The sequence below is a fragment of the Wolffia australiana genome, chromosome 5 (assembly GCF_029677425.1).
Source record: "Wolffia australiana isolate 7733 chromosome 5, ASM2967742v1".
Lineage (NCBI taxonomy): Eukaryota > Viridiplantae > Streptophyta > Magnoliopsida > Alismatales > Araceae > Wolffia > Wolffia australiana.
Window position 1 is genome coordinate 6,466,785 of NC_135839.1, and position 23,795 is coordinate 6,490,579.

Here is a 23,795-nt window from a genome sequence, read left to right on the forward strand (position 1 = left end):
AAAAAACTTCGAAACTCATAATAAATACACAGATGATGAAAGATTTTCTCATAGATCAGCATTTATTATGGTAGTTCTCTCAAAATTCGGTGGGCTGAATTTATTCACATTTTTTTTTCACTTTCCCTCGCCGGTGCACTATATAAATAGCGACCAAGACTTAATCAAGAGTTCATTTCTTGATCAATATTTCTCTCTGGAAAAGAAGAGGAAGAAGAAGAAGAAGAAGAAGAAGAAGAAGAAGAAGAAGAAGAATAAGAGGAAGAAGCTTCACATCTGGGGGCGAGTTTGAACGACGACGATCTTCCCATCCTTGACAACGCCTTCGATGTCTTGCGGGGAGCCGTAAAGTTCTTCAATCGCGCTTCCGGCTTGGGCGATCTTGGAAAGCATCGACTTGCGGAATCCCGCGTCGGTGATCAACGGATCAGAGGAGTAATCGAGCACGACCTTCTCGGCTTCGTCCATCGGTACGCTGCAACCGCAGTGGATTTGATCAAGTTAGTGATTAATTACGTCCAAAAAGTTGAATTTATGGATTGATTAGAGAAATCATCGTTCGAATGTGGAGGTTGTATCTGGAAATTGAAGAATAAGTTGGGTATGGAAAACCTGGACTGTGGGAAAGCAGCGGATTGAGGCTGGAAATGATCGATGGAATGAAATCTTCCCGTTTTTTAGCTTTGCGGCTGCAATTTTATGGTCTTAATAATGACTCTCCAATTAATTTTGGGAAAGCATGGGTTAACCATGAATGTAGGATTGATCAGAGAAGTCATCGGCGGAATGTGGAGGTTGCCTCTGGAGTTTGAAGAATAATATGGGTATGGAAGATCAAGGAAGGGGGAAGTAGAGAATTAAGCTAGAAAGGATGGATGGAATGATATATTCTACCTTTTAACTGTACTGCCGGAATTTTATTGTCTAATAATGAATCTCGAAAAGTTTTGGTAAATCGTGTGTAAGCATGAATTTCGGATTGATCAGAGAAATCATCAGCGGAATGTGGAAGTAGTCTCTGGAATTTAAAGAATAATATGGCTGTGGAAGAGCAAGGCAAAGGGAAAGTAGAGAACTGAGCAAGAAAATTATGATCATGTTTTTTTTCTGCTACTGCTGCAATTTCATCTTATCCTTATACTCGACTGTTAATTCTTTCTGCGAAGGAAAATGCTCGGCTGTTAATAATCTTTACTGACCTGTCGTAGAGACCTGCGCCTGCGTAACCCTCCAAGTCTTCACCGTTGGAATCAGATCTGAAGATAATAGACCGTCGAATGAACAGCCCAACTGGTTTGCTCGGGTACCCCAACAACTGTAAAGAAAACCGCAGAATGCGGTTCATATTAATCAAATTTCCACCACAATTTAGTCATCAAAATTTCTAACCTTTGGAGAGCCAATATCATTTTTTTTGCAGATGAAGCTTAAGGCGCGTCCTGGGTAAGCCCCAACAAGGGTTTCTCCTAGCCCTTTGACAACCTATACATAGCACAGCTGAAGTTGAAGCAAACAGGAGAGTTGTCTTGTAAGAAGGATGATCAGCCAAACAAGATACCTCTGTATAAATCTCTGTCGAGTCCCCAGAGGAAGGGTTTATGGTGTGGATGACAAATGCGTAGTCTGCGCTGACAATTTCTTGGACAAGAACGGCCATGGAGAGGTAGTCATGATCAAGCTTCACCTTCCGCGTGCTGAAGTATGCCCTCTCATTCCACTTTGAAGCCCACACCTGGATCGGTAAGTCATAATTAGAGTTCATTGTTTTGGGTGATGATGAGTTGTCATTGTCTTCGTCATTCTTATGTGACCGGATGACAATGACAAAGGCGTTCATAGTCATTCATCTGTGACTATTTGATTATGGTGAAATTTTCGTCATCATCTTAGCAGCAGATGATGGTTATCATGATGGGGGGATGAATCCCCTCCATGGCCCAACGCTGCAAGCTTCTCATCCTTGTTCGATTAGTGCCAGAATGAATATGATTATGGCAAAGTTTTCCTCCTTCGCAATTTGGATGAATATGACTAAAATCATCATCATCATTGTCATCTTATCAGTAGACAATGACAATGATGGCGAATGGATGAATCCACTCCACGCCTTTGTGTTCAAAGCTTCTCATCCGTGTTCGAGATGGCAGTGATGAGCCGTCATTGTCCTCCTTATTCATCTGTGCCAGGATGACTAAGATGACGGCAAATGTGTCATCAAAATCAATTAGGATGGTGACGAGTAAAATCGGCATTCTAGCTTTAGACAATGTTGAGGACAAAGACAATGACAGAGGAGAGAAGAATGTTCTCCTTGGCCTGCTGCCGCAAACTTTTCATCCTTGCTCAAGATGATGAATTGGCATTGTCCTCGTCATTCATCTGAGCTTGGATATGGCGATATGATCATCATCGTTATCTCTATAACTAGTATAACGATGACGATGAAGATGATGATTTCTGGATAACAAAGACGAATTCCCAGGGACAGCAAACAGTAACCACAATGTGTCGATCCTCATATCAATTTTACCACAAAGAAGAGAAAAGCTTCACCTTTTTTATGGCCAGCCACGCCTGCTGCCATCTCTCTTCACCTTCATTTCCAGGCCATGGCATACCTGACTCCTCCATCTTCTGTTTGAGCTCATTAATCTGGAAGAGTGCGATCATCATTGGTTGGTTACAGTTAAGAAATGCAACTCAAGTACGTTTGAATGAGTCAGGCTAATTTTTTTTATTTATATACATCAGTAGTTGCTTTTTAAAAATATATATATTTCAACACTTTTTGAAAAATTTACTTTAGTAGTTACTAGTTTTGAGCTATAGTCGGAATCTTTTGGAGGGAAACACGCTCATGAAACTTGGGTCAGTGTTGACCCAGCGGTATATTGATGTCAGATACCGATCCACATAGCTAGGGGGTTAAATGCATGAGAAAACTCAAGGTGAAACATCGCACAAAACAGTGACAGTGGTAGTGCAGTTGAAAAAATGCAGGGGTAACTCTGGTTGTATTATAGCTTTCTCAAGCCAACAACTTGGAATGTGTTATTGGTGGTGGATAAAAATTGTACCAGCTGAGGGGGAGCATTAAGCTTTAAAACTGTCTGCCGAATGTCCCCCAGCTTGCTGAAATCTCCTTCGTTCAACTCTGTTTTCAGGTTCTGCAGTTCGTCAGCCACTTCCTGGAAAGATGGATGAGGTACTATGATTCTGAATTGTATGTCCGTGGAGGTTAATGGAGTGAAACAAAATAACACAGTTCAGAGAGAGAGAGAGAGAGAGCTTGAGAGAGTATGTGAAGAGATAGAGAGAGGGCGGAAATGAGAAGAAAGAGTGATAGTGAATGACACTTTGAAACAGAGAGTGTGAAGAAAGTATGAGAAGAAAGAATGATAGAGAATGAGAGCTTGAGAGAGAGAGAGTTTGAGGTGTGCGACATCGACTGGGAACTTGATAGAGTGCAAGTGAGAAGAGAGAGAGGAGACAGAGAGAGAGAGAGTAGAGAGCGACAATGAGAGCTTGAAAGAGATTGTTCAAGTGAGAGAGAGACTGAGAGCTTGAGAGAGAGAAAGTAACCTTGTTGGATTCCTCTTCCAGGACTTCTTCAAATACTCCAAAAGGAAGGGCGACTGAGGTCGGAATGCCCACCCATGAAGGTACCTTTCCGCGAAGATATGAAATGTTGCGCGATTTCGCTCCAACCTGTCAAATGAGTGAAGCCAATTCCAAAAATTAATATTCCGTCTTGCATTTTAGTTGTTATAGCTAATTATTATGATATGGGCAAACCATGTCACTGTTGAACTCATCGGCAGATATAGCATATCTTCCATTGAACTGCTTCCTGGTCAGCGATATAGGCACAGATGGCTGCTCCTCCATCCCATTTGCGCTTCTCCCAGCAAGTTCACTCTTATTTACCTCTCTGGAACCATGCAAATACCAGAAAATATGAAAAAGGATACAAACTTATTCATGAAGAATAATGTTTGCCGTCCCAGGAGAAAGCTGTCATCGTCATCAAGTGAAAACTGGATGATGATGGCAAGATTGTGAGTGGACTAAAGATATAGAGAGATATGGAGAAGATGGACAGAGAATCTCGCATCATTAGATAGAGGGACAGAAAGAGCAATCGTAAGATAGCAACTAGAATGATACTGACTAATTTGCATCATCATCCTAGTCAGGGACGAGCGACGATGATTGCCTCATCATCATCATTCTGGCACAGATGAATTACGGTGACAATGACAACCTGTAATTGTCATCAAGGTGGCGAACCTTACTGGACGAGCTTGCCCAAGAAAAGAAAACATAAGACACTTGCCTATAAATTACATCGGCTGCTGTGGGCTTTAGTTGCAACAACTTGCCGTCTTTCTGTTGGAGATCACTCAGAACATTGGGGTCAAAACATGTGGCGAAACAAACCTGAAAAAAAAACAAAGAGAATGAAGAGAGGTTCATGATAAAACATTCTAATGAATTGCATTATTATGAAAGAGGCTTCTAACCTTTCCATTCCTTGCTCTGACAGAAACGTGCGAAAGAACGTCCGGCATGTCTGGGGTCAACACAGCTACGGCGCCATCTGGGATTTCTTCCTCACCTTTAACGCTCTTGGCCACCAGTATGGTGGGTTGACTGTAGGATTTATTTTGGACGGCAAGAAGTTCATCAATGACTACGACATACCCAGTAACCTCAACTGGGCTGATGACCTGCCAACTGGAGAAGCAAAGCCAGGTAAGCGCAAGTCTGCAGATTTACCTATTTGATGAATTTTAGAAAACACAAGTTTTTTTAACCTTCCAAGGTTAGCCACTTTTCGAAGAACAGGGTCGAGCCTATTCAACAGCAAGGAAAGTGAGGCTGCCGATCCAGCACGGATGATTTCTTCAGTGAATATATTCACCTGTTGAGTTGAAATTTATGTGATTACAAGCTTCATAGTGGACGTCTGACTAAGTTTCCAAAAATAAGTGAGAAATATTTGCAACGTACAGCCCAGTCCTCAATGCCGAGGAGGGAGCCCAGATACACAGCAGATGGCTGAAGAACATGTTGGTAATGCTCTGCCTTGCTTGCCAGTGCAAGTCTTGTCCTATCAAGGAATGATTTCGCATATAACGCCCAGTCTCCATCATTGTTTCTTGCCTTCTCCAGTGCATGATGCCATCCCTTGAAATTGCAGCATGGAAGAAAGATTAAATTATTCAATTTTTAATAAGTTAAATGGACTTATCATGAGAATCTTATGAATCACCTTTAAGCAGTAAATGATGTCTTCATTGTTGTCGGATGAGAGAGCAAGATTTTCCACGACTAGTGTGATATAGTTCATGATTTTCTGCGTCCCCCCCCCCAAAAACAAATGGAGAAAATGTGGATATGAGCATAATTTTTTGAAAGATTGAGGACGAGTGAACATTAATGTAAGGCAAAAGGTTGCATTGTAGAGATACCTCGGTTTTTGCGGTGTTTAATTCCTCATAACCCCTTTCAATGGCTGTCCTTACAGCTGAGTCCAAAGCGAGATCCAGGAAAAGAAGATCCTTCAACCGATTGTGGGACCCAAGGAGAAGAGGCCGAAGCTCTTCTCTTGCCTCCAGCAAAGCCTGGATTATTGTGGCAATTTATTTAGCCGGATCACTCATCATCAGGTAATTAATGTCTACTTTGGCCTCCTTATTAAATATCAATATTTACAATTCTGAGTGTAATTTTTTTAGAAATTGATGTGATCTTCACTTAGAAAAAAGAAGGGTAATCCATGAAAAAGAAAGCAAATGTAACCTCTAGCAATGGTTCCACATTCTTGTCCTCTATATGCTCCAGAACATGTTGAAGGATTTCCTGTCAGAAAAGTTCAATATCTTTCATGTCCGAATGATTTTTATTTTAACAAATGCATGTTAAAATCTTCTTCAGTATTTATTTACCGGAAGTTCGGATGGAATGCCTTCAATGGGATTCACTTGCACGCCTACCATGAAGCCTTCGCCCTGGATGAAACAGATTTCATCAGTAGTCAAATTTTTGAGAAAAAACTAGAATAAAAAGTATCTGCACTTGAACTAAAGGGATTAATAAGTATAGAAAATTATTCAGAAAAAATATGCGTGGTGGTGGCTGGGGGGCTACCTCCACTTTGTATCCCATGCAAGTTGCAATGGATGATTCAAGATCTGCACCTGAATGAACTGCCTGGAATTGAAAACTTCATCAGAAAGATTATTGCTATAAATTGTTGTCTCTAGTTTCCCATCTATTTCTTGCATTTGAGAAATTTTTATGTGGTCCCAAGATCTGGCAAAAGGCCCTAGCTTTGCCCCATTCTTGAAATAAGAGTGATTGAGTTTCAGTCATATATATTATTTTTGTTATTACAAAAAAAAAAAATTGTTGATCCAACAATACTCGTGAACTGTAAATTTGTGTATCAAATGGGACAATGTATTTAATGAGGTACCAAACCTTCAAAGCTCTCACATGGTTCCCAAGATCATGTGGAAGGCCCTATCCTCACTTGCTCTATTCTTGAGATAGGGTGATGAAGGTTAAATCATGGACATTAGTTTTGATTAAATTCAAGTGATCCCGCGACATTCTTAAACCCTAAAATAGATTTATGAAATAGCACTGTATAAATCTTGTATGTAGGCGCATTTCATGTAGAGCCGTACCTTCAAAGTCCTCAAATAGTTCCCAAGATCGCGCAGAAGGCCCTCCCTCTGATCAGGCCTGAAGTTTGGTTCAGAGTGGATGGCCCTGTCGTAGCTCAGCAAGCGCGCCTTGTTGATGCCGTTTGACTCCAACGTCTTCCAGTACACACTTACATCAAAGTCGGCATTGATATAATCAATCAGAGCCTACAAAGAGAGGGTGAATGTGTGAGCAACTTATGGAACCTGTTATAAGTAGGGGTATTATCATTCTTTCCCAGACTTATGGTTCCTATACCTTTTATAAGTTTAGAAAGCCTTGTAACTTAATGGAGTTTGATTTATTCTTCATCAACTGTCCAACTCCTGGCGTGGTTGATGAAGATGAATTCCTTCCTCCTGTCTCAATGCTCTATTCTCTTTTTTGCTTATAGAGAGAGGGTTAAGTGGTGGGTAACTGATGAAACCAGTCTGAAGCCATGGTATTATTAAAATTGCTCTTTCTTAAGCTGACTATCCCTATATAAGCCTAGGGAAACTTCTAGTTTAATAATTTGGTTTCCATGTTTTATTCTCTTGCTCACACGCTCTCCCCTTCTCTATGAAGTTTGACAAAACATTAATCATCACTATTAAAATGTTTGACCTATAGTCTTAATTTCATGCACCTGGCAGATCACAACATCATCAGGGCTGGTGTTGTTATGCAGCTTCTGGTGCCATTCCTCCATCATCCCACCTTTGCAATCATTATTTCTCTGTAATAAGCAAAGTAAATCAAGAAATTTCTATGAATAAACTCAAAAAAAAATAAACTTTGTGACTATTCTTGATAAAGAAAAAAGGATCCAATCTTCATCGCATTTACCTGTATGACCAAGATTTCATCTCGGATGCGTTGCCCTACGTCTCCTTCACCTCCTCGACCCACTGTGCTCAAGATCATCCTGATTAATTCTCCGTATTGAGGATGAGCTTTGTAGATATCTTCAAGCAAGCTCGTAAGCCTATCCTGGGCTTTACTAATCTCACTGGCATATCAAATAACATTTTCCAAATAAGTATAATCAACTATTTGTAATTTAAGTGCGAAAAATTTGACAATCGTGACAAAGAATCATATCAGATGTTCAAAGACACTATTGAAGCCCATGGCCAAAGAAGGAAGAGAGGATAGAGCAGGAAGGGAGAGAAGAGCATGGATGGTCAGTGAAAAGTCACAAAATCAAACTCCATTAAACAAGAGGATTCCCTAACCTTATATTGGGATAGGAACCCTAAGAAAAACTACAATAATACCCCTACTCCAAACGGACAAGTTTTTAGGAGTGTTCATCATCTTGAGAAAATAATTAAAAAGAATTGAATATGAGGGAAAATCAGTACCGCGGTTTCACATTGTAGTTCTTATTCCAGGTAAGCTGTCTTGTAGCCATGAACCTCATCCAAACCAGAATCCCTGCAAGACCCAATTCTCCTGGATCTCCCATAGACCCCACAAGATCAGCTGTGACATTGAATCTGCAAAAATTAGTTCAAAATTCAGCTTACATACCAGATGATCCAAAAAGGGAAATATTGGCAAAGATGAGCCCTTTCACGAAGAGAATCAATCTGTTATAATTAGCATTAGAAAGTTAAGAAATACCTGTGCATCAGTGATCGTTCTGCTTCACTTTCCAGCCCAGCTATATCTTCTAGTAAGTCCCTTGCGGTGCCCTTCCCGTCTCCGATTTCCTTAATGCACGCATTGCAAAAGAAGGTCAGAATACAGTTTTAATACAAGGACTTTGGGTGTTATTTACCTTCTTCAGCTTCACTGATGATTGGCTGAAATCAACATAAAAATCTGACCCACTGTTCTTCATCCAGTATCCGTCGGAATGCAGCACGAATGGTAATCCGACGTATTCGTCTCCCTCAATGGCAATTTCAACAGTCTAGTGAGAAAAGACAAAAAAAATATATCAGCCTAATTTCTGAGTGGAAGTTCAAAAACACTAGGAACGATTCATAGAATCCTATACTTACCTGGTAAAATGAACCGGACGAGGAGTTATTCACAAATGGAGTATCACAAGAATTTTCAAGAGCTGAAGAACTAGGGGGTTGCATGCTCAATGGAGGCAGCTTTATAGAAAACAATTAAGGGTCAATATTTCAGAAAAATACGATGCAAGAACTTAAAATAATTTTCTCTAGGCAATGCAATAAGAAGAAAAAGGAAAATGAGAGTAATAATCACCATCCACTCCCTTGGTTTCTTTGAAACACCCCAATGAAGAACAAGGGGCCCTTCACGATCTGTCGCGATATAAACCATCGTCTTTCCAGAAGCCTTGGTAACAAGAACCTAAAGAACCAGAATAAAAATTTACTACCAAATGTAAACCTGATATAGTAGTGAAGAGGAGAGAAAACAAAAAAAATTACCAGAAGGTCCTTGTTTTCCAGCTTGAAGAACTTCTTGAACCAAACCTGACTACCTTCTTCCTCCTCTTTAGATCCAGAGAAAATTTCTAAAGCAGTCGGCTCTCTAGGTTTCCGAGGAGTAATGTGTTTTGAAATTCCAATGTCGTGTTTCTTGATGAGCTGGGAAACATCCCTTTTCTTTCGCTGAATTCTTTGAACACTGAAATATTTCTTCGTTTTTAGCTGCTTCGAGACTTTAGATTGAATATTACCCTTCATTATCTTCTTTTTCAAATCCTCAAGGCCCACACCTTTACTAAGCTCGCTCAGGAGTTCCTTTCTCGCTTCCTCAAACTCCATCTGATTAATCAAATGATAAAAAAGGTTGTAAATTAAGGTTGTAAATTAATAAAAAAAGGTTCCTCAAACTCCATCTTCCTCAAACAAGAAAATTAAAGTCAATGATGATAAAAAAAGGTTCATCCTTCAATTAAGGTTAACTTACAAGTTGTTTTTCTTCATTGTAAGAAGGTTTTCCGGCTTTCTCCCATCGAATATATGCTTGCACTTGCACAAGCTCATCGGGTAAATTCTTTTCTGAAGTTAAGATTTCACTGGAATTCTGTGTTTTCTTTGTCAGTTTTTCTCGAAGCTTCTCTACCGTAGTGCCTCTAGAAATTTCTTGAAGCAACTCACTGCGGGCGGCTTCGTATTCCTCCTGCACTTGCATTAGAAAAAAATGATTTATTAAAAATACTTAAGATAGAAAAACAAATTTTCGTTTTCATTATCAAGTCATTTAAGCAGTTTGGAAAACGCAAGATGAGTTTTCTGATTTCTAGAAAATAGTAAATACCAACCTTCTCTTGAACCGGCGAATACTGTTGTTTTCCCTTCCTTTCCCACCTTAGATATGCATAAGTCTGCACTAGATCTTCTGGAAGAGTGGCCGAGGATGCCACATCACCCAATGAGGGAAGCTGGATTCTGAAGTTTTGCCCATTATTTTTTAACCTGCCAGGGGAAATTATGAATTATTTTATTTTTCATGCGCCAGAAAGACATAAAATTGGAATGAACTAACCATTTATTATTGGTTTCATCAATGATTAGAAATTCCACAGCTTCTGCATCGCGAGTATTGATCTCTAGAGTCAAAGAAGAGTAATGTCCGGTCTAACAAAGTAGAAGCTCCAAGTTAGGCCAACAACTGGAATGAAAATACGATTTCCCTAATTAATTAGAATAAATTTCTACCCCACCTTATCGAAGGAAGTCCGAAGTGCTTGGTTTTCATAGATGTATGTTCCATGCGGGCGATGAGAAGGAAGCGTCCATCCACTTAATAAAAAAAAGCAGATAATAGAAAATAAGGAGAAAAAATAAGATGAAAAGAAAAATATTCTTTTTTTTTAATAAAAGAAATGATCGTACTTATTTTTCTTCCTTATCAAGCCCCAATGAAGAACCAGGGAGCCACTGGTATTTGTAACCTGAATATTTACTTGAAGAGGGGAATTTGGGCCTGATCTTCCAATGGTTACCTTTGAAATATTAATAGTGGAAGGCAATTAGTTTTGAATGAACAAATATGAATTTAGAGCATAAAGCTTAATTACCTGAAGTTGAGCATTCCCATCTAGGTTGAATTTCTCTACCAGCTGATCCAAAAAAAAAAGATATTAGGTGTTTACCAGTTCTGAACCCAGAAACTTGTTAAAATGACTGTCACAGTATGATTTAACTTGAAGAATGCATCACTTTTTATATTATCTGAACAGAGAATATGGTTAAAAATAAAAACTGCTCAGAATATTATGAGATGGAGAGTGGAAATCATTAAGTTGATCTCATCATTAAATACAATGAAAGTCGGTCAGCTATTATTTCCGACTCGCCGTTGAATGACCCTCGGAGTACAATTAAAAAGATCATAAGATAATTATTCTTATTTAAGCACTAAATTCATAGAAAAAAAGGGCAATTATTCTGTTTAAGAAACAACAAACCACCTTCTAGAATCTAACATTTCTCGTACGTAATGTACGCTAATTATACAAGGTAGTGGCTTAAAAAAAATGATAATACGCCTGATAGCATCATACAATTCATAAATAACTTACCATCGATAATAAAAAAAATTATTATCAGGATAATGATAAACATAATCGACGGATAAAAAACAACATCCTGATTTTCATTTCTGAAAATGACGATGTGGTAACAGAAAAAATATAAGATAATAACACCGGATAGAACAGTGAAATTCAAGTCTCCTAGCTAAACAACATGCTACCTTCTAGAATCTAAGTCTTCTCATTGGGAATTTCGAATTCGGTAAAAACTATGAGCTGGTGGCCGAAAAACTACGAGATAATTACACCGGGAGCATTATTATTAGCATAAACAACGAATGCCAACCAGTTTGGTGAAAGAAAATTAAACTTTGTCCTGGTTTCTAGAAAAATGGGATATAATACACTGACCAGAATCATCAAGTAATTTGCAACAGAAGAAGCGATAACAAATTGAATCAAAATCAGCTGAATCTCAAGAATCTAGAAATTCCTACCTCGGGGCTATCAGTAGCTAACACGGCGCAAGGAATAGAAGCGCCATCTCGATTCCGTCTCCCCAGAGACGATTTTCTACCCAAATGAAATCTCATTCCAAGGAAATCAGTTGAAGCAAGCGGCTTCCATTTACTGCGACGGGTTTGATTCGACAATTCGCAAGAAATTTGGCCCGATCGCCCCCCCTCCGATTTGCTAGAATGAATAAGAGTTTTGGGAGCCAAGCATTGATGCCCCAATGCCCCCGCCATGCTTCAGAACTCTGAAAATCGAACAAGAAGCAACGATCTTCCCCTCTTTCTCGATCAATTCTCGCTAAATCGGAGAGAAGAAGATAGATTCTTCGGTCGATCGCGATTTCAACCGAGCCGGGAAAGCCGCTGGGCACGCGATCTGGCGCTGTCCTCACCGTCGAATTCCGCTGCTCGGATATAGAAATATAGATAGGAACGCAGGGGCGTGATCAATATCTAAAACCCATGATTAAATAACCTTTAAAGAACCAAACTTTGCTCGAAAAGATCAACGGGCAATCGAAAAAACTGCAAGATTCCTTCCCGGGTAGGTCCCCCGAGATCGCTGCTCGAGAATCTCTTCATTTATAGAAGCTGCCATTGATCGGAAGATCACCCATCTGAGATGGGGCTTTGATCGACGGTAATTCAGGAAAGATCTGAAAAAAAAAATTTGGATAATCTGAGAAAGGGAAATCGATCACGCAAAGATCTGGCCAAGTGGGGTTCGTCACGTCCCGTGGCTTGGATTTGCAGTCATAGTGGAGCAAGTGTCGTGAGGCGACACGTTGATATTTGCAAAGGGTAGTGATTGAAAGGTGAAGTGGGCACGAGAGAGAAGACAAAGGTGTTGGGCGACGTCGCCCTCGCGTTTCTTTCATCTATGCTCGCAGTTAACAGCTGAAGTCTGCTTCAACCAGGTCAATATTCTACTCTTATGGATGGATGGATGGATGGATGGATGGATCAATGGGTGGATGGATGGATCAATGGGTGGATCAATGGGTGGATGGATGGGTGGATGGATGGATGGATGGATCAATGGGTGGATGGATGGATCAATGGGTGGATCAATGGGTGGATGGATGGGTGGATGGATGGATGGATGGATCAATGGGTGGATGAATGGATAGATAGATCAATGGGTGGATGGATGGATGAATTGATGGATAGATCAATGGGTGGATGGATGGATGGATTGATGGATAGATCAATGGGTGGATGGATGGATGGATGGATGGATGGATTGATGGATTGATCAATGGGTGGATGGACAGATGGATGGATCGACAGATCAATCGACGGATGGATCGACAAATCAATGGATGGATGGATGGATGGATGGATGGATCGACAGATCAATGGACGGATGGATTGACAAATCAATGGATGGATGGATGGATCGACAGACCAATGGATGGATGGATGGATGGATGGATGGATCGACAGATCGTTGGATCGAATGATCGATGGATTGATGGATCAATGGATCGACGGATCGATAGATTGATCAATCGACGAATCAAGGATGATTGGATGGATCGACGGATCGATGGATCGATGGATGGATGTATCAATGGATCAACGGGTCGACGGATCGATGGATGGATGGATCAACGGAACAATGGATCAATGGATGGATGGACAGAATGCTTACTGTTTATTTTTCTACAGAACTGTCATAATTTAGACGATTAGATAGTTGGATGAATTGATTATTTGTTTATTTTTTCTATAGGATTGTCAAATTTTATTTTTTCAAAAATTCATATGATTAATTTTACTTCAATTTAAAAGTGTTTTGGATTTATGATTTTTAATTTTATGTTTTGGTATGTTGGATGGAGTGAAACATAAAAAAATTTGGTGAATCTAATGTAGGTACCCTGAAACATTGTTGATTAATATGTTAGGCTATTGAGGTTGACAATGTGGCATAATCTTACCGATCCCTACACAACACAAGACATGTAAAATTGATGTCTTAAGTTGTAAGTCAATATATGATATTTCTTATGACTTAACTTTAATTAGAGACCAATAAAACAGTTAAAATCCCTCAAAAAATCTAAGATATCCCTTAATGGTCACAAACCCAACAAAGAAGCCACCTTCATTCTCCTTTTAGGATGGATTAAGTTGGGTGTGTCATTCTACTATGATAAATGTTCATTTGGGAGGAAGTAGCATTTTAGTGCATGGCATGCACAAGGCCACAGTAGAGGATTGGTGTATTTTGGTTGTGCTTAGTGTTTTCTATTTTTTACCAAACTTTGGTTAAGATCATGGTTATTCTTACCTCATCATTTTCATCGATAATTTCTTCAAGTATGGATTGGTGCTTGATGCACCAAAAATGAGTCATAGAAACATACACATCTTAAGATCATTTTTTGATCATCATACTGATATTATCATCATTTTTACATGAATTATCATTTCATGCATTAAATGGAGGATTTGGTAAAAACAACCAAGCTTTTTAATAAAAAATTCACATATTTTTCAAGTCTAATTATTTTCATGCGAAATAACTTTTAACATTACTAATTTTAATGGGTTACATTCTTCTCACTTGTGATTATTATACCTTTTTCAGGTGTGAAGAGAAATAAATGAATAAAAATATAACAATAAGAACAAACAAAAAATGGTTCCCGCAGCCAAGGCAGCTGGCTAGGCGCAGCAGCGCACAATCCAGCCACAAGTAGACAAGCGTAGAGCACTCAAGCCCACCTGCAGCTGGGGAGCCCTAGAGACCAAGAAGTAGATCCCAACAAGGGGAGCACTCAGCAGGCTCACAAGAAGGCCTACGGTGAGCCCACCGAATAGAGGCCCACATCGGGCCCAAGTGCCCACACAACATGGCCCCCACAGGCATGCACGGGAATGTCCATTTATTTCATGGATATATACCATGCATAAATCATATAGAAATACCTCTGGCTAACATCTTCAATATGGAATAACCATTTCAGTGATTTCCTATGGCCGACAAACTTCAATCATAAGATAATTAAAAAGAAAGAACAAACATGCTTCAAATTGACCTAGGCCGAAGCCCATGCCATAACGACCTAATTTAAATGCTGGAATATAATCTTGGTCATCCAATCTTCTTACAGAAGATCAGACAAAAAGATTTAAAACATAGGGTTTTAATATTCCTTTTTTATTTGCTAGGCTCTTAATTAGATGCGACGAATTATGAGGATGACAAGGCCACGCGAACCGCGAATCAGGAGTGAGATTTCTAATGATGCGCATGAAGGGCCTACTAATAGGATGCTGACATGGCATGGGGGTGCACCAAACTTTAAGGGGTACACAACTGTGATTAAATTTCAGCCATTAACCCCTTGTCATAGGATATCCAATAGCCAAGGGCACATACATCATCTGTGCCCCTTGTCATTGCCCTCCTTTGACCAGACGGCAGCTCACAGCTAGGGGGGCTTTTGCGGGTTATATGACAACCTGGGATGGACCTCCCATGACCATCGATGGCCCTCTAATTTGCCATATTCTGATGAATATTCTCAACGGCGATGAGACGAGCCATGGGAGAGAAGTGACACCTCTCCGACTATTGGAATGCCAAGGATGGTGCCTTTGGAGTTCTAGAGAACCTTGGATTTGCATCAGCAAGGAGGAGAGCCTCATTCTCTGACCACCTGAATCATGGAAATTTAGGTGAGTTTTTGAACTCCATAGATAGGTTGTTACTTGGTTATCTCATTTGGATGCTTGAATGTAATTAAAATCATATTTGGACATGATTTCCTATCGAGTTTCATAGATCAGTTTCAATCAAGCAGTTTGTCAAACACCTAATGTGCATTGGAAATATTCCACAGTTTATCCTATTTTTTTATGGATATTATGCGGCCATCAAGCCAATCACACTACCATGTTTATTTAAGTTCATTGAATAAAAATACTTACATTCATTATTATTCCGTGTGATGATAATAAATGAAGCCCATGAATACATGCAATGACTTAGTGAATTATGATGAGATCATAATATAGTGATCACTAGTCTTTAAAAATGTATTCTAAATATTCCTATTCGATGGATAGTCGAGACGGACATCAAATTATCCGGATAGAATAGCACTATACGATAAGTATAGCTGATCCTGTGGTTATTAGTGTGGTGCCACTGAGGACAGATATTGGGTGCTCTTTGGAGAAAAAGTTCACCGAATTGATCTGTATGAATCCCTGAATGGTATTATACCTAAACATCAATCAGGTTGATTCATGTCACGGTTGTATAAGTGATCCACTGACTAGAGATACCAAGGACATCTCGTGAATAGACGACTACATTTTGACTACGACTTATGAGCCTCTAATCATGGGATTCAAACAAGTCTTAGTTTGGATGTAGTATGAAGCTCACACAGATGATTGAGTGATCAAGACGGAATCATCCGCCCTCGGTATAAGAGGAGATCGACTCAAGGAAGACGATGCCAAAAAATCGATAGCTAGGGTAGTGAGGATATTGGAGAAGGCGTTCTCCAATGATCCCCATTACGCATCAGTAATAATCGAATGAAGGATTAGGGTTTGACGATAAACCATACCCTAAGTCGTTCAAGAGTCCCGCGCAGATGATGGATTATATACATATACGATAACCGATGACGGTAAAAGTTCCATGAGAGAGTTCGCCACTACTCGATATCTTGTAAAGCATGAGGTGTAGCTTGGCACCCCACGGGCTGGAAACTTAACCTATGGATTGGGTTAAATTGATCCTTATTTAATTAATCAATATGTTGATATAGTTAATTAATAAGGTTGGTCAATAATTTTTATTGGGCCATTAAAGTTATTAACTAGAATGACACATGGGCTTAGAGGGCACACGCACAAGGTCATAAGGGTATTGGTGGATTTGTTTTACTTTGTAGGGTTTTTGAGAAAAACCTTAGTTGAAATATAAAGAGGGTAAGGGCTCTCATTTTAAGCACCCATGCAAGCCTGATTTGAGAGCCCCTCCCTTTCTCCACTCTCTTCTGCACTCATCCAAGGAGAGTGTCTTCATGGTGAGAAGATCTTCTAGAGTTTTAAGAAGAGTTGAAGAAGAAGATGTGGAGATCCAAGCACCGAATGATCGTGTGGATACTTCTAGAGGCCAGACGCGTGAACAGCTTTAGAACGATCTCGAAGCGACAAAGTCAAGGGTGGAATGAGTCCCCCAAAAGGTACATTTGATGTTTTTATTTAAAGATTGATTATGAATTGATCAACATGCTTTTGCATCCATGGAAATGTGTTTTCCATGGACGAACCAAAGCACAAAACCCAACAGTTTTCTCTCAATTTTATGTAATAAAAAATATTAGAAAGTACTTATTAAGTATATCTACTTATATAAATCATATTTCTATCATTATAAGCTATCTATTAAGCATATGATATTTTAAACATCCGCATCTAAGTTAGTCTTATTAATCCTTCTATTTTCTATTATTATCAAATTATTAGCATACATGTATATATATCTATATCTATATTTCTTTACCTCATTAATCTACATATAATTAAATAATGTCCCTCTCTTATCCATCCTGATTCTTATTCCTTCAAATTTCAGTATTCATCTTATGTCTTACTAAAATAAAATAATCCTATTGACTAACTAACTAAATATTAATATCCCTCATTACTATATCTATCGTTTTTCTTACATAGAACCTTCTATCAATTAAAATAAGTTATCATACTAAGAGTATCATCCATTAATCATAGCATCCTAATTAATCTCTCTTCGCCTGATTTCTCCTACATCTTAATTAAATCTAAGAATTAACTCCTCAATTACCGATTATAATTTACTCCATTAGTATAAAACTATAAATCCATCTCATATTGACTAACTAAATATCCTTACATAGAAACTATTATCATTTAATAAGTCCATCTCATTTTATCCTACTTACTAATTATTTAGCTTGCACCATTTCACTATCTTTATTATTATTATCACTTCTCTTAATCAAATTATAATCATTCTCTTTTATTACCCTTATTATCATAATATTTCCCTAAATTTAATTCAATCATTTGATCTATCTTTAAAGGCCAGTCCTTGTGGAGACAACCTCACTCCTACGGTACATACCTGAGTGAGTTTTCTAGATTAAAATTTTATATTTTACTTAGGAAAATTAAATTCAAAATGTCACTAAAATACATGTGTATCTTGCTTACATCAGTGCCCTTAATGAAGTAAAAATCTCAAAACTGTGATAAGTTGAAAGAGTTAAAATCAGAAAAGAGTCTCAAGGCTCGTCAATCAGATTGAGGAGGATAATACTTGCATGGTATATAAGTGAATTGTCCATATACACCTTTATGGATAGGGTGTACTTAAATGGTATATCAACGAGGAGATATCATACCTTGATGGTTATGGTATGATCCATCAGGAGCTTCTTAATGTTACCGATGTTCCATGGTTTTGGAACACCTACATATATACTGAACATGTCACCTAGCAAATGTGTGATTTTTATGGAAAATATGAAACCCTAACATTGTGCATGCTAAAGTACTTGGGATTCCAGCTCATCTGAAGAGCAGTGACCCAAAAAGAGAAATTTGGTTTCTGGGAGACCCCAATAAAAATTTGGGAAGTAATTTTACCTCCCCCCCCCAAAAAAAATATTGTGTTTCCAAAAGCAATATCTTATTGAAATATGAATACCAAAATCAGAATATATGAGCAAAGTTGATGTGGACAAAATTCTACATCCTGAAATGAATGCAACCTCATTGAATGGAACATATTGTATAACTAATCATGTTTAGTTACACACAAGAACCGTGTGTATTTGGTAATGTAATATGAGAACCTGATTAGCATGTTGGAAACACTCATGTTGGTAATATGGAAATACTCTTCCTAAAGGAGAGTGATCCCTAAATTTAGGAGGAAGGTATTAATAATTCCAACTCTCAAAATTATGATAAGTAAGAAGTTTGGTCCATCCACATAAACAAAGTTGTGAACTTAGTGGACCCCGTTGAAGTTAAAATACCTTGTATGTGTAAGTGGAACTAAAATTTTAAAGAAATACTAGTGAAAATGGATGTCATTTGACCATTTCAAGTTAAGGTTGGTAGAAGATGTCATTTTTTAAAGGCGTGGGTTTGTCTATGATGAAACATTCTCACTACGTACCATGATTAATTATATGAGAGTTCTTCTCTCAATAGCATTACACTATGATTATGAGATCTGACACATGGATGTTTATACTACTTTCTTCAATTAAAACCTTGAATAAGATGTGTACATTACACAACATGAAGGATATACATTTAAATTCTACAAAGACAGTGTACAAGTTACAAAGAGCCATTTAGAGATTGAAGCACGCTTCTTGAAGTTGTAACATTAATAGTAATGAAGATGACAAATGTAAAAAAAATGAATAGTGGGATAATGATAACTTTTAAAATCATCTGTGCAGATATTATTCTGATCACTGATAATGATGTAGTGATAATATCATTAAAGAAATCTCAATCAAGGATATGGGAGAAGAGTAACTTTTTAAATCATCGATAAATCTGTATTGGAATACAGATTTATGAAGGTAGATCAAACAGTTTTTCAAGATTAGCACAATTCATGTATAATAGGTACCCTGACCAAGAGGTTGTCATTAAGAGCTCCAGTATTAGATTCATATTTATGAGACATGGAGTTCAAATATTTAAGGAGCATTCATATAAGATTCATGAGATGGACTGATGGCGAATACAATCATGTATGATCATAAATGATATATAATATGTATAAAAGGCTTTATACAGTGTCTGATATGGCATTTTCTCCAAGTTTTCCAAGAAAATTATGGGCTGATCAAAGAGATGAAAATTAGAAGGCCATTGTATGCAACCTTAAGTACTCAAAAGGACTTAAGATATATTAATATTTATGGAGGATTTAATTAAAACTTCAGGGTTATAGAGGCTGAATTTTTTGAACAGATCCTAATTATCACAGATCTACATCTGGCTTTTATTTAACATTGAATGGGGTGTTAAGTTTTATGCTAGGTACTATTGTAGACCCAGTGATGTAAGTTAAGTATATTTCTATAACTTATACCACAAAGGAAGCTGTGAGGTTGAATAAGCTCATGAATAAAAAAATGGGTTTCGCATCCAATCTTATAATCTATTATATCATTTTGTGAAAACAGTGGTGCAATAGCACAAAAAACGAACTCACGGTCTCATCATAAGTAAAACCAAATTTTGAGGTGTTTCCCCTTGATTAGATATCATTCACATCTAATATATTATGACTGGTATAATTTAAAAATCAAACTGCAAAGTACAATATATACTAATGAACCCATGATATCAATTAGTTTTTTAGAATCTGTAGAAAAACAGGGGATTATTGTATAAGAGTGATTAACTTTAGTCAAAGTGGGATATGTTGTGAGTATGTCTCTTACAATCCAATCATAATCCTCAATCTTGTTTCAAATTTATTGAAATAAATCATATTATTTATCATTCATGTGTCATGTTTATAAGGAATTACAATTATATATGCGATCATAAGTAAAATTTGATGAGATCATAATCTGGTGACTACATTCTTTAAACATATATTATAAGCATTCTTCTTCAGGTGATGTATTACTCCTCCCTTCATAATTATTTAGATATTTTATTAGTTTTAATACGTATGACACATGCCCTTACTCCCTTCCCCCCTTCCCATCCCCCGGCGGTAACCTCACCCTAACCCATGATATCTCCTCGATAGAAGGCTTTCATTAGTATTGAAGGCCTGGGAAAGTATGGTGGCATGGGAAGACAGCCATCTCCCCCAATGGAATCATTAATTAACCAGATAAAATGTATTTTTAAGGATATCTGGTTTGTGGTATTGAGTTAAAATTTATTCTTTTTACTTGAAAATGGTGAAGAGCTGACATCTTCTCATGCTTGCTAGCATTTAGTTGGGAGTGGGTAGTGAGTAGCAGTGGTCAATGGTACTGATAGGTGCATGGGACACAACAGCAGCTGCCGCATCCAATGGGTAGTGGTTATAGGAGTAGAAATTAATAGACCACTGAGTTATATGGTTACAACCATAGTTCTACTGCAATAACTTTGTACCGACAGTAGTTGCATGTTGTGGTTGTGGTTGTGGTGGTGGCTATGGGCAATGGCTAGAACTGTGGCTAAACCTTTACCTGGAATTGTGGGCGTGCTTTCAATTGTGGCTTCATTTAACATGTGCAAGCATGATGGCTGGTGCATGTGTTTATAGTAGTAGAAGGTGAACACAAAAATTATGCATGGTGATCGTGTGTGGCAGGCATGCGATCAATGGTGGAACAAAAAGTACATGCTGATGCAGGGGGCAGCACTTGGTGCATGGTCAATGACAGGCATTATTTGGCATAGCAATTCTGTCTAAGAATGGCCACCTGTGGCAGAAGATCATGGACGCCTAGTAGGCAGCGATGGAGGGTGTCTGGTGGACTATTTCAAGTGTGGAATAGACTGTAGGTAGACTTTATTAACAAGGTTGTTTACATGGTTTTGAATAACTAAGGATAAATATTTTCCACAAATTTGAGGGAAATATCAAGACGTACACGGATGAATATTACACAAACCTCATTTTTGGTGATGATACTAGGTTGAGTAGCGTATTAATTCTAATTATTGATCAATGGCTTTAAAATATTTAGAAAAAATAATCTTAAACCAGAAATTACATAAGGAAAATCATCTTCACAAGACAATTCATTCGTCTGGTAAAATGTGAATGTAAGTTTTAGAAATAATATAAGGATATTATATAGAGGTCTTAATGTTTTGGATTCTGTCTCATTTAATGCCTTCAGAATAAATGAACATAATTCATCTCTTTGCTCAAAGGCACATCCTTCCTTTGTCAAGATTTTAAAATAGTACCCAATTTGAGCTAGGCCAAATCCACAAAATGTGAAACCATTTTGACCAAGAAATGAATGTCTAATCATGAAAGTTGGCCAGATCCAAAAAATAGGAATTACTTTAACCCATGCAAGGGGTGCCTAATCCCTGCTTTGGGCCTGACTACTCTTTTCTTTTGTCCTGGCTTCCTCTGTTGAGGCTTAAGCTCCTTCCTATATCCATTTGACTTGCTCATTGAACTTCACTGTATTCATTCATTCAAATGACCTCAAAAAGATATGACAACATAACCACTTGACCTCAAGTAAGTTATGTGGGATTAGACATAAACTACCAATAAGTAGGGATTGGGGATTCGAACTGATTGTTCGAATGTTCGATCAGAATGAGCATTTGAAAGATAGAATCTGAACCTCAATCAGACCCAATTAAAATTTGATTCGAAGCCGATCTTTGCATCGATTTCAGATCGAATTTTTTGAACTAGCTCAATGTTCAGATCAAAAAATCAGATTTGATTCAATTCGAACATTATGTTCAGATCGGATCAGATTGAATGTTTAAATCTGAAAACAAAAAATGATAACATTCTCGTCGGCTCTTCCCGCCTACCTAGCAAGTCAGGAATCACTGTTCATGGAGTTCTCAATGGAGTTCTTCGTGTTCTGAGCCATGTTATTGAAATTTGAAACCTGATAGGTACATGAATCCCTTCATTTTCCTCTTCTGCATTCTGCATTATACACACTATTTGTGAATCAATTAGTCTGTAAAATTGCAATGATATTCAAATGTGACACAACATCATCAAATGTTGGAAGGATTAGTACACTAAGAATGATTATTCGTGAATAGGGAAAGAGATAGAGATAGATACTATGTCATTGCCATCTCCAAATTGCCATTGCCCTACTCATTACATTCACAGTATACATTAATATTGAAAACTCTTCATTCAACAAAACAAGCATACAACATTTTCATTCATTATATGCAAGTGAGGATGCTTGTTTGTTTTCCTTTGGTGGACGGATTTTGAAGAGTGATCTGGTTATCAGCATGGAGGAACTGCAAGCTATACTTCAGAAGGTTTCAGACAGAATAATTTCTACACGATCAAGAGTTTCCTTTGATTTTGACATTTGCCTCAACCAAGGAAGTGTACAGTCATATAGCTGACTGTAATTCACCAATGCAACTAAAAATAAAAAATATCCCTTTTTGAGAAGAAAAAAAATGTTCTTTAGGCTGCATGTAAATGAATTTCATCGGGATAATGTTTATGGTGGTTGTGTCCACCCACAACATATGTTGTGTCATGTTTAATGTGGTCAAGATACATTACTTTCTGACTAACATGTGGAATGAGTCTCTCTTAGTAAACAGACTATCTTCACCAGATCCCAATGGTACATTTGGAACACATTTTGAACACGTTTATGCTCTACATACTTGGTATGTTACACCTGCCAGTTCATTGGAAGAGATCCATAACATTCTTATGCAAAGACATAATTATACGATCATTCGACTATGTGATTTAATATCAAACTCTTATGAGATACTCTGGCTGATGGACTGAATTTGAATATTATCATCTCAAGGGATGATAAATTACACACATTCTGTCAAAATTGTTACTCACCCTGAGTTTTCTGATAGGTAGAGTTTTATTTGTACAATGCTCTGTATGAATTTCAAGTCTTTGATGCCTCTAGTGAACCTCCCAAACCATGCTCTGGGAGACTGCTCTAGAGAAACAAGGGGGAACCTTTTTTTTATTATAACTCCTCATGTGAGAAAATTTTTACATCAAACATCTCGTGTGCCATTTTCCCCTCACGCCATGCATGAAGAAAGGCCTCTAAAGCCCAAGATTTCAATCTAGTATATGTCTAACCAATCTCCTCTATAAGGTGCTTTACCCATCCTCTTACATGGTAAGTTCCTTGAACTTCTCCCACTAATATTGTTAGCTACATTAAACTTCATCTGATCTGATGTATGAGCTAACACTAGCAAATCTCTCTCTTTATGTTCTTAAAAAAATGTTCACTTTCTTTCTGATGTGGTCGTGTCAGGAGAATATGCTAGAAGGTTAATGTCAGCGACAAACGATGGGTTGAGAGCTCAACAGGTTGTTCAGTCAAACGATGAGACACTGGGAT

At 38.0% G+C, this 23,795-nt stretch overlaps 1 protein-coding gene across 1 annotated transcript; it reads right to left on the reverse strand.

Moving 5' to 3' along the window:
- Nucleotides 1-33: 33 nt before the first annotated feature.
- SEX1 (Pyruvate phosphate dikinase, PEP/pyruvate binding domain-containing protein) lies at nucleotides 34-12,385 on the reverse strand. The gene is made up of 33 exons (XM_078574890.1): nucleotides 11,659-12,385; nucleotides 10,706-10,747; nucleotides 10,521-10,630; nucleotides 10,349-10,427; nucleotides 10,171-10,262; nucleotides 9,947-10,100; nucleotides 9,592-9,804; nucleotides 9,108-9,446; nucleotides 8,920-9,027; nucleotides 8,706-8,804; nucleotides 8,480-8,614; nucleotides 8,323-8,411; nucleotides 8,061-8,195; nucleotides 7,543-7,705; nucleotides 7,343-7,432; nucleotides 6,696-6,881; nucleotides 6,154-6,216; nucleotides 5,952-6,014; nucleotides 5,806-5,865; nucleotides 5,475-5,627; nucleotides 5,276-5,359; nucleotides 5,014-5,190; nucleotides 4,818-4,924; nucleotides 4,524-4,737; nucleotides 4,337-4,440; nucleotides 3,796-3,931; nucleotides 3,583-3,708; nucleotides 3,078-3,188; nucleotides 2,554-2,652; nucleotides 1,559-1,732; nucleotides 1,390-1,482; nucleotides 1,200-1,315; nucleotides 34-475 (listed from the first exon to the last, which is right to left on the reverse strand). The coding sequence occupies exons 1-33, from the start codon at nucleotides 11,908-11,910 to the stop codon at nucleotides 271-273; spliced, it is 4,371 nt and encodes a 1,456-aa protein (XP_078431016.1). The 5' UTR covers nucleotides 11,911-12,385; the 3' UTR covers nucleotides 34-270.
- Nucleotides 12,386-23,795: the final 11,410 nt, after the last annotated feature.